The 12451-nt window shown below is 45.3% G+C and overlaps 1 protein-coding gene across 1 annotated transcript in view; it reads right to left on the bottom strand.

Annotated features, from left to right (window-relative positions):
* LOC116975564 (contactin-associated protein-like 5) overlaps positions 1 to 12451 on the bottom strand; it is a 480271-nt gene that overhangs the window by 156851 nt on the left and 310969 nt on the right. The window contains exon 15 of the mRNA XM_033024851.1: positions 6755 to 6994. Within this exon, the coding sequence (XP_032880742.1) occupies positions 6755 to 6994 (240 nt within the window). The remainder of the gene's footprint in view (positions 1 to 6754; positions 6995 to 12451) is intronic.

The following is a 12451-nucleotide window of genomic DNA, read 5'->3' on the forward strand; positions in this document are numbered from 1 at the left end:
GCATTCACCCTATCACCCTTTACTGACCACCAGGGGGCGCCGGGGAGATGGCAGCCCTGCCGGCAGTCTGTTTGTCTTTTCACTCTTTTTGTTATTTTTTAGTTTGTTAAAAGTTTTTGTTTTAATGCTCTTCGGTTTATTTCATGTGGGGGGAGGGGGGAGGGGGGAGGGGATCGGGGGAAATATTATACATGATTACAATCAAGTCGTCAATAGTGCACAGATACAGATAACGTGTACAATAACATAAAACCATTGTGAACGGGTGATCAATGGTCGGCGTGGACCTGGTGAGCTAAACAGCCTGTTTCCATGCTGTATCTATCAATCCACCTTCTGTTGCCTTAAAAATCTATTACTTGAAATTGGAGAATTCATTGTTCATTCAGGTCAATGCTCTACCCAAGCAGAATATGAGGTGTTAGATACGTAGAAACAGAAAATAGGTGCAGCAGAAGGCCATTCTCCGCTTCGAGCCAGCCCCGCCATTCAATATGATCATGGCTGCTCATCCAGAATCAGTACCCCGTTCCTGCTCTCTCCCCATATCCCTTGATTCCGTTAGCCCTAAGATCTATATCCAACTCTCTCTTGAATACAGTCAGTGAATTGGTCTCCACTGCCTTCTGTGGCAGAGATTTCCACAGATTCACAACTCTCTGGCTGAAAACATATTTCCTCATTTCAGTCCTAAATGGCCTACCCATTATTCTTAAATTGTAATGCCTGGTTCTGGACTCCCCAAACATTGGGAACATTTTTCCTGCATCTAACCTGTCCAATCCCTGAAGAATGTTATATGTTTCTATCACCTCTCAGATCACCTCTCATCCTTCTAAATTCCAGTGAATATAATAAGCCCAGTTGATCCATTCTTTCATCATATGACAGTCCCGCCATCCCGGGAATTAATCTGGCGAACCCAGGCTGCACTCCCTCAATAGCAAGAATGTCCTTCCTCAAATCAGGAGACCAAAACTGCACACAATACTCCAGGTGAGGTCTCACCAGGGCCCTGTACAACTGCAGTAGGACCTCCGTGCTCCTATACTCAAATTCTCTTGCAATGAAGGCCAACATACCATTAGCTTTTTTCACTGCCTCCTCTAGCGGCATGCTTACTTTCAGTGACCGATGTACAAGGACACCCAGGTCTCGTTGCACCTCCCCTTTTCCTAATCTGACACCATTCAGATAATAATCTGACTTCTAGTTCTTGTGTGTGGCCACAATCTGGAAGGACAGGAAGGTCAGTGTGGGAATGGGAAAAGGAATTAAAATGGTGAGCAACCAGAAGCTCAAGGAAGTTTCGGCGAAACGATCGCTTGGTCTCTCGCCGATGAAGGGTTTGTCAACTAATATGGTTGACCCACTGTCAGAGTGAGGCTCAACTTAAATTGGAGGAACAGCACATATTTCGCTTGGGCAGCTTACAACCCAGCGGTATGAACGTTGACTTCTCTAGCTTCAAATAACCCTTGCTTATCCTCTCTCTCCATCCCTCCCCCATCCTAGTTCTCCGACCAGTCTGACTGACCTCCTGATTAAAGTTTATCTTTGTATGCTTCGTTTTCATCTTCCCCCAGCTATCAATGACCTATTCCACATTTTCCTAGAACTTTGTCCCCTTTCATCCCTCGTTTTCACACCTTACCCTTCCTTATCTCTGTGTCTCCCTCTCCCCTGACTCTCATTCCGAAGAAGGGTCTCGACCCGAAACATCGCCCATTCCTTCTCTCCAGAGATGCTGCCTGTCCCGCTGAGTTACTCCGGCACTTTGTGTCTGCCCTCGGTGTAAACCAGCATCTGCAGTTCCCTCCTACACGATATGTTTGTCTGAATATATCCTCTATGTACCAGCAATGAATCCACTGATTGGTGCTCACCAGCAGATGCACCAGTGCCACAAGAGATTGGCATCAAATGCCAGCCTTGTTAGCAATGCACAGATTCCGAGTATTATTACAACAAAAGTTTCCTGCAAACTAAAGCAACTTCATTACTTATGTTATTAATCAAGAGGGAACAGAGCAACAGTGATATAGTCTTAATTAATTTGATATCCTATAAAGATTGATTGAGATTGTCCCACCATTCATTATATTCATTAATTATCTCACATAAACTGGATTTTGTATAATTGGCACCATGTCCTTTATGAAAATAAATGGGCCTCACAGTGGCTCAGCGGTAGATTTGCTGCTTTGCAGTACTGGAGACCTGACTATGCTGCTGTCTGTATGGAGTTTGAACATCGTCCTCATAACCACTAGGTGAATTGGCTTCAGTAAAGGTTGTAAATGTCCCTAGTGTGTAGGATAGTTCTGGTCACGAATGACTAAATTGAAAGATACTGTTTAACCATAGTATTACTGAAACAGGCTGTTTAGCTCACCAGGTCCTCGCAAACAATTGATCACCCGTTCACAATAGTGTTTAGTTATTGTACACAGTATCTGTGCACTGTGGACGACTTGATTGTAATCATGTTTGATATTTTCACTGACTGGTACATTTGCAATATCAATGGATATTGTTGGGGCCAAGGAAAGAGCGTTCACGTCGCGGCCCTGTTTCAACCAATCTTTCCACCACCACGCACAAGAAGCACAAGAAGCGCAAGACAGACACCATTGTGCAGATGCCGAGAAGTGTGTTCAGCTCTGGCTGAACAACTTCTATTCTTGTGTGTGGACTCGATAAGAAGAAGAAGAAGAATGGATATTGTTACGCTGACTGATTAGCACGCAACAAAACCTTTTCACTGTACCTTGGTACACGTGACAGTTATGGAGTAATCGCTGGTCAGCACGGACTTGGTGGGCCGAAGGACCTGTTTCCGCTCTATGTTTAAATTAAACTAAACTAAACAAAAAAGTGGGGGGCACTATATAATTGTAGGAAAAATAGCAACCAATTTACAAACAGCAAACATTGATAAGTTGCAATGTGATAATGATCAGCAGTTCCATACTTTACTGTGATGTGATTAGGGTTAAGGATTGATCAGGGAATTCTCAATCTTCAGAAAATCCCCATGGAACCTTTCATGTTAGTTTAGTTTGGTTTAAAAGAGATATTGTGTTTTAACTGCGTAAATTCCAATAGGTTTGAAGTGTCTACAGTTATAAAACCACAACAGTGGCTTGGACGGTCACGGTGGCGCAGCAGTAGAGTTGCTGTCTTATAGCGAATGATGCAGCTTCGGAGACCCGGGTTCGATCCCGACTACGGGTGCTGTCAGTACGGAGTTTGTACATTCTCCCTATCTCTGAGATCTGCGGTTTCCTCCCACACTCCAAAGACGTACAGGTTTGTAGGTTAATTGGCTTGGTATAAATGTAAATTGCCCCTAGTGGGTGTAGGATAGTGTTAGTGTGCAGGGATCGCTGGTCGGCACGGACCCGGTGGGCCGAAGGGCCTGTTACCGCACTGTATCTCTAAACTAAACTAAACTGAACTAAACTAAAAGTATTCGCAATACTATCAGAAATAATGGTTCTCTGTCTTAATTCTGCTTTGGAAGGTTTAGAAATGTTGTTAGTCAAACATTTCTGAGTCATATGACACCTCCCAGAAGGAGTGCAGGAATATTTCCTTTGATAAAGCATTTAATGTCAAGATGAAGTTAGCACCAAATAGCTGACACAGACATCAGGCAGCAGAGAGACAGACATGGGAATGTTCTAAGATACCACTTGTTTCTATTTACTGCATTCTGTTAGATAACCCTTCACAGCTAGTGTTTGTTTCTGCAGCTTTGCAGATTTTGTAGCCATCCAGTTACTGAGCTACACAACAGGGGCTCAGGCCCTTTTGCCTACATTGTCAATGCTGACTTTGCATTTTGCAATAGTCCCATATTTCTGTACTTGGCCCATATCCTTTGAAACCTTTCCAATGCATATATCTTTCCTTTAGAAACATAGAAACATAGAAACTTAGAAATTAGGTGCAGGAGTAGGCCATTCGGCCCTTCGAGCCTGCACCGCCATTCAATATGATCATGGCTGATCATCCAACTCAGTATCCCGTACCTGCCTTCTCTCCATACCCTCTGATCCCCTTAGCCACAAGGGCCACATCTAACTCCCTCTTAAATATAGCCAACGAACTGGCCTCGACTACCCTCTGTGGCAGGGAGTTCCAGAGATTCACCACTCTCTGTGTGAAAAAAGTTCTTCTCATCTCGGTTTTAAAGGATTTCCCCCTTATCCTTAAGCTGTGACTCCTTGTCCTGGACTTCCCCAACATCGGGAGCAATCTTCCTGCATCTAGCCTGTCCAACCCCTTAAGAACTTTGTAAGTTTCTATAAGATCCCCTCTCAACCTCCTAAATTCTAGAGAGTATAAACCAAGTCTATCCAGTCTTTCTTCATAAGACAGTCCTGACATCCCAGGAATCAGTCTGGTGAACTTTAAGAAGTCATTTTATGTAGGAAGGAACTGCAAATGCTGGTTTACACCAAAGATAGGCTCAAAATGCTGGTGTAACTCAGGCAGCGTTTCTGGATAGAAGGAATAGGTGACGTTTCGAGTCGAGACCCTTCTTTAGACTGAGAGTCAGGGGAAAGGGAGACATAGAGATATGGAAGGGTAAGGTGTGAAAATGAGACATCAAACAGGACAAAGCTCAAGGAAAATGTAGAATGGTTCATTGTTAGCTGAGAGGAAGTTGACAACGAGGCGTACAATCAGTAAAATTTAATCAGGAGGACGGTGGAACTAGACGGAGAATTATCAGCATGCCAGACAGCATCTCTGGAGAGGAGAAATGGGTGACATTTCCCTTCTTCAGACTGAGAGTCAGGGGAAAGGGAACCGAGAGGTAGAGATGGTGATATCGAGAGATGTAGAACAAATGAACGAAAAATATGCAAACAAGTAATGATGATAAAGGAAACAGGCCATTGTTAGCTGTGAGCTAGGTGAAAATGAGTTACAGACAATGAGACTCAACAAGACGACTTGGGTGGTACAACGACTTGGGTGGGGGTGGGATGGGAAGAGAGGGGATGCAAGGGTTACTTGAAGTTAGAGAAATCAATATTCATACTGCTGGGGTGTAAGCTGCCCAAGCGAAATATGAGGTGCTGTCCCTCGAATTTGCATTTGGCTTCACTCTGACAGTGGAGGAGGCCCAGGACAGATATCTGCAGACACACCAAGCTAATTCCCTTCTGAATGCACTCTGCTCATTCAGTTCAGGGGCGTTTGGGGATGGATAGAAGTGGCTGGTCTATCCAGTCACATTAACATCCCCTGCACAAATTAAAAGTGATTTTTGAGGGATCTCCCAGTTGTGCGTGGGACACACAAACATTAACTTGGGCCCTTGTAACGGATTAAACTGACTTAACTGTGCAAGTAATAAGCAGCGATGATCTACTGGCAAATTATATTCAGTGAAGTATTTGCCTTGTTCAATTAACCATCTGATTTGGCTTACAAGTTAAACAGTGCCCTTGTGAAAAATTAACTCATCCATTAAAAACACTTCTACAAACAGCTCCATGACATCACGTGTTAGCAGGCATAGACTTTAGACTTTAGACCTAAAGCGTGGAAACAGGCCCTACGGTTACCGAGTCCGCGCCGTCCAGCAATCACCCCGTACACTAGCGTTGTCCTACACACTGCGGGCATTTACAATTTTAACAAAGCCAATGAACTCACAGACCTGCACGTCTTTGGAGCGTGGGAGACAATAGACAATAGGTGCAGGTGTAGGCCATTTGGCCCTTCGAGCCAGCACCACTATTCAATGTGATCATGGCTGATCATCCCCAATCAGTACCCTGTTCCTGCCTTCTCACCATATCCCCTGACTCCACTATTTTTAAGAGCCCTATCTAGCTCTCTCTTGAAAGCATCCAGAGAACCTGCCTCCACCACCCTCTGAGGCAGAGAATTCCACAGACTCACCACTCTCTGTGAGAAAAAGTGTTTCCTCGTCTCCGTCCTAAATAACCATATAACAATTACAGCACGGAAACAGGCCATCGACATCCTTCTAAGGAGTAAATGGCCTACTCCTTATTCTCAACTGTGGCCCCTGGTTCTGGACTCCCCCAACATCGGGAACATGTTTCCTGCCTCTAGCGTGTCCAAGCCCTTAACAATCTTACATGTTTCAATGAGATATCCTCTCATCCTTCTAAACTCCAGAGTGTACAAGCCCAGCTGTTCCATTCTCTCAGCTTATGACAGTCCCTCCATCCCGGGAATTAACCTTGATTCCCGGGATGGCGGGATTGTGATATGCTGAAACCAGAGCACCCAGAGAAAACCCATGTGGTCACGGCGGGAATATACAAACTCTGCTTGTAGGTTAATTAGTTTCTGTAAATTATCCCCTGCTGTGGAGGGTAGAACTAGTATATGGGTAATTAATTGGTCGGCATGGACTCGGTGGGCCGAAGGGCCTGTTTCCAAGCTGTATCTCTAAACTAAACTAATCTGCAGATCCTTGTCTCGACACTTTTATTTTTACTTTCAGCACGGTCTCAAAAAATGTTTTTCTGGAATTTATTCATTTTAAGGCATCGAACCTGCAAACCGGCACAGAGGAAAAACCGGAGAAAACTCACGCGGTCACAGGGAGAAGGTACAAAAAACTCAGTGCAGACAGCGCCCGTCGTGGGGATCGAACCCTGGTCCTCCCTGGCGCTGTGCCACGCTAAAGCCAGAGCAGCCGTAGGGATTAAGGTCTAGCTGCATTTAACATGTACAAGATCTATTTGCTGCATCTTACCTTTCTTGCAGAATGGCCCATTATAGGCAGAGTGGCTGCAGTTACAGGAATAGCCATTGTACTTCTCGATACACCCCCCTCCATTGTGGCACAGGCTGCCGTAGCTGCTGCAGTGTCCGGGGCATCCGGGCTTCACCCCTGGGGTCATTTTTGCCCTCTCCTCAAGATCAAGGGTCACTCCGTTTAATTGCAAGGACCGGATGCAGCCAAGAAATCCTTTCTGCCTTGAGGCTGTTCCTCCTGCAATCGAAACAAAGCATATTTTAAATCCTCTTTTCTCTCCAAGTTTACTTATCTGAAACATCTGGAGTTTACTTATCTGGAACCCACCAGGTCCAGCGATCCCCGCGCATTAACACTACCCTACACATGCTAGGGACAATTTACAATTATACCAAGCCAATTAACCTGTACGTCTTTGGAGGGTGGGGGTGAAACCAATTATCTGGATGCTTTCAAGAGAGAGTTGGATAGAGCTCTTAAAGATAGAGCAGTCAAGGGATATGGGGAGAAGGCAGGAATGGGGTACTGATTGTGGATGATCAGCCATGATTACAGTGAATGGCGATGCTGGCTCGAAGGGCCGAATGGCCTACTCCTGCACCTATTGTCTATTGTTTATTGACTAAAACCCACGCGGGTTACAGGGAGAATGTCCAAACTCCGTACAGACAGCACTCGTAGTCAGGATCGAACCCGGGTCTCTGGCGCTGTAAGGCAGAAACTCCACAGCTGCGCCACCATGTCGCCATTAAAGATATGGGCCAAATCTGGGGTGGGGGGTGGGGGCAGGTTGGGAACTTTTGTTACAGCTGTCCAAGATGTTGGTGAGACCACATTTGGAGAATTGTGTTCTGAGTGTTGAGTTTTGGTCACCCTGTTATCGGAAGGATGCCATTGAGGTGGAAAGAGTGCAGAGAAGATGTCGCCAGGACTTGCGGGCCTGAGCTAGAGGGAGAGGCTGGCCAGGCTAGGACTTTATCCCTTTGAGCGTAGAAGGCTGAGGCGGCCATCTTATAGAGGTGTATCATGAGGGGCACAGAGAGTGTGAATGTGCAGAGTCTTTTACCCAGAGGGGGGGAATCAAGAGGAGGAGGAGGACATAGGTGTAAGGTGAGAAGGGAAAGATTTATTAGGCACCTGAGGGGCAACTTTTTCACACAGGTGTGATGGGTATATGGAACAAGCTACCGGAAGAAATAGTTAAGGCAGGTATTATAACAACATTTAAAAGACACTTGGACAGATACATGGATAGGAAAGGTATCGAGAGATATAGACCAAATACATGAGGATGGGACTAGCATAGATGGTGCACCGTGATTAGCAGGGGCAAGTTGGGCTGAAGGGCCTGTTTCTGTGCTTTATGCCTCTTTAACTCTAAAAGATACGGTTCTAAAAGATGTAGGCAATAACTGTAGATGCTGGTTTAAATCGAAGGTAGACACAACATGCTGGAGTAACTGAGCAGGACAGGCAGCGTCTCTGGAGAGAAGGAATGGGTGACGTTTCGGGCCGAGACCATTCTTCAGACTGAAGAAGGGTCTCCGATTCCTTCTCTCCTGTTCTTAAAGATGCTAGTCTGAAGAAGGGTCTCGAAACAAAATGTAACCTACTCCTTTTCTCCAGGGATGCTGCCTGACCCACTGAGTTACCCCAGCATTTTTGTGTCTCTCTTCTGATCTAATCCCATCTCTACTTTCTATACATCACCGATGCACAAATTAGTTTTTTTTTCCTCTCTGCCAAAGAGATAACTTAATTGAATGAAAAAATAAAATATTGTATTTAAAACTCCAAATGAACCTATTGCCTGGCAATACTAAGCGTATTGAATCGCTGTGTGGCCGTTCAATTTCTAATGCAAGAGAGACGGAGTAAACGCAACCGAGAACCTCAGTTTCCATTTCAAGGGAATGTCATGAAAATGCCGGAGAGAGATTGCAAAGATTCACCTTGAATTACACTGGGAATCACTCCCACTTTCTGCACAATTGTTCTCGCTTACAACCACAGAACTGAAGACTGGGGAGTGAGGAGTGGAGCGTGCATCTGATCTCGCAATACATGCTGTGTCAAATTCCCAGGCAAGTTCCTATCCTACAGAAATAACTCTCGTATTCCTTATTGCTCTTCACAATGTTGCCAAAACATCGGGCGATCTGTTTTTAGCTGAGTGCGAAGAAGGGCCTCAACACGAAACGTCACCCATTCCTTCTCTCCAGAGATGCTGCCTGTCCCGCTGAGTTACTCCAGCATTTTCTGCCTATCTTCTGTTTTTAGTTTAGTTTAGATTTAGAGACACAGCACGGAAACAGGCCCTTCGGCACAGAAACAAATTATTTGGCCCACCGTCAATGCCGACTCTTGGCCACCCGTTCTCCCTAGTTTAATTTAGTTCAGAGATTCAGCGTGGAAACAGGCCCTTCGGACCACAGAGTCCGCACCGACCAGCGATCCCCGAACATTAACACTATCCTACACACACTAGGGACTATTTACATTTAAACCAAACCAATTAACCTGCAAACCTGTACGTCTTTGGAATGAGGGAGGAAGCCGAAGATCTCGGAGTAAACCCCCGCAGGTCACGGGGAGAACGTGCAACCTCCGTACAGACAGCACAGAAAAAAGTGCTTCGGCCCACTGTCCATGCCGACTCTCGGCCACCCGTTCACCATAGTTTAGTTTGGTTCAGAGATACAGTGTGGAAATAGGCCCTTCGGCCCACCGGGTCCGCGCCGACCAGCGATCCCCGCACATTAACACTATCCTACACACACTAGGGACAATTTTACATTAATACCAAGCCAATTAACCTACAAACCTGTAGGTCTTTGGAGTTTGGGAGGAAACGAAGAACACAAAGAAAACCCACGTGGATTAAGGAAAATGTACAAACTCCGTACTGACAGAACTAGTGGGAACATCTCCTCCACGTCCACTCTGTCACGGCCTTTCACTGTTCGGTAAGTTTCAATGAGGTCCCTCTGCATCCTTCTAAACTCCAACGAGTACTGGCCCAACGCCATCAAACGCTCATGATATGTTAACCCACTCATTCCTAGGATCATTCTTGTAAACCTCTTCTGGACCCTCTCTAGTGCTACCCTCCTCGGGTATAGGGCCCAAAATTGTTCACAATTACTCCAAATGTGGTCTGGCCAGTGCCTTATAAAGCCTCAGCATTACCACCCTCACTTTTGCCCATTGTGGAGATACAGCGCGGAAACAGGCCCTTCGGCCCACCAAGTCTGGGCTGACCAGCGATCCCCGCACACTAACACTATCCTAAACACACTAGGAACAATTTACATTTATACCACGCCAATTAACCTACAAACATGTACGTCTTTGGAGTGTGGGAGGAAACCGAAGATCTCGGAGAAAACCCATGCTGGCCACGGGGAGAACATACGAATTTTGTACAGACCAGCACCCGTAGTCGGGATCGATTCCGGTTCTCTGGTGTTGTAAGGCAGTAGCTCTACCAACCAGACTGATTCCTGGGATGTCAGGACTTTCATATGAAGAAAGACTGGATAGACTCGACTTGTACTCGCTAGAATTTAGAAGATTGAGGGGGGATCTTATAGAAACTTACAAAATTCTTAAGGGGTTGGACAGGCTAGATGCAGTTCCCGATGTTGGGGAAGTCCAGAACAAGGGGTCACAGTTTAAGGATAAGGGGGAAATCTTTTAGGACCGAGATGAGAAAAACATTTTTACACAGAGAGTGGTGAATCTGTGGAATTCTCTGCCACAGAAGGTAGTTGAGGCCAGTTCATTGGCTATATTTAAGAGGGAGTTAGATGTGGCCCTTGTGGCTAAAGGTATCAGGGGGTATGGAGAGAAGGCAGGTACAGGATACTGAGTTGGATGATCAGCCATGATCATATTGAATGGCGGTGCAGGCTCGAAGGGCCGAATGGCCTACTCCTGCACCTATTTTCTATGTTTCTATGTAACCCCCCCTTTACTCTTCCAAAGAACCAGCATAGACTCAATGAAGCAACTGGACATCTGATACCCTGTGTGCCATTCATTCATTCACCTCAGAGAAAGAGGACAAATGATCAGAAGAACGTAAAAATGACTCAGAGGACTCTGTGGATCCAATATATTGCTTCTTCAAAGTTACATTGCTGTTTACTTTCTTGCTGGACTGTCAGGGATGTCCTGAAGTTAAATAAACAATTAAGCTACCTCTGAGGCCATATTGAACCATTAAATTGGACACAATATTTAGGGCCAAACTAAGATTAAAATAACAGCAGAGATAATTGAAAACACATCAGGAAAAAAACTCATCTTCGGTTACACTGGTAGCCTGAAGGTTTGATAAAAAAACAAGTTTGCGATAGGGTGCATAAATCAGAATCATATGGGCTTTTCATTGTTTTCTTCCCACTGGTTTTCTGCATGTATACACTGCGGATGGATCGATTGTAATCATGCATTGTATTTCCGCTGGCTGGTTAGCGCACAACAAAAGCTTTACACTGTACCTCGGCAAACATGACAATAAACCATTTGTTTAAGAAGGAACTGCAGATGCTGGAAAATCGAAGGTACACAAAAAAGCTGGAGAAACTCAGCGGGAGCGAAGGAAACAGATTGCCTATTTCCTTCACTCCATAGATGCTGCTGCACCCGCTGAGTTTCTCCAGCTTTTTTGTGTACCTGTGACAATAAACCAAACTGAGACTAGTTCATCTCCTGTGGCATTACAGATGAAGTGGAGACAATGAGATCAACAATCCATGTGGATGTAGGGCTTGGCAACATGAGGTGCCCCTGAGGTAAGCAAAAAAAGGTTTTCTGAAAGGCACAAGAATTTTCTTTTAAAAGGCAATACAGAAATTGTGCGGCACGGTGGCGCAGTGGTGGAGTTGCTGCTACCTCACAGCGCCAGAGACCCGGGTTCGATCCTGACTATGGGTGCTGTCTGTACGGAGTTTGTACGTTCTCCCCATGGGTTTTCCACGGGTGCTCTGGTTTCATCCCACACTCCAAAGACGTACAGGTTTTCTAGGTTAATTGGCTTCGATAAAGATTGTAAATTGTCTCTAGTGTGTGGGATAGTTCTAGGGTACACAGATCGCTGGTCGGAGCGGACTCGGTGGGCCGAAGGGCCTGTTTCCACGCTGTATCTCTAAACTAATCCAAGACTAAACTAAATCACAAAAGCAACACTGAAAAGCTCAAATTTCAGGTAGTGCCACGCAATGGCATCATAGTTCTATTACTCCACAGACAAATAGGGAGCCTGGACTGATAATCACCGAGACATGAGTTCAAATCCCATCAGTGTATTTAAATTCAGCTAATTCAATAAATCTTGACTAAAAAGCTAATATCATCAATGGTGACTGTGAAACTACCAGATTGTCATAAAACACATCTTGTTCACAACTGTCCACCGGGGAAGGAATTTTGGCAGTCAGGTCGTTGTGGGACTCAATACCCATCACAACCTGTTCCAAGGGCAGTTAAGTGCAGGAAGGAATTGCAGATGCTGGGTTTAAACTGAATGTTGTGGCCTGGAGTCACCTTATTTAGCCCTCGAACACAACACTGAAGACAGACACAAAAAGCTGGAACAACTCGGTGGGACAGGCAGCATCTCTGTAGAGAAGGAATGGTTGACATTTCGGGTCGAGACCCTTCTTCAGACTGGGGGACAGGTATTAAATA

Source organism: Amblyraja radiata, chromosome 7 (assembly GCF_010909765.2).
Source record: "Amblyraja radiata isolate CabotCenter1 chromosome 7, sAmbRad1.1.pri, whole genome shotgun sequence".
In the NCBI taxonomy this organism is placed as follows: domain Eukaryota; kingdom Metazoa; phylum Chordata; class Chondrichthyes; order Rajiformes; family Rajidae; genus Amblyraja; species Amblyraja radiata.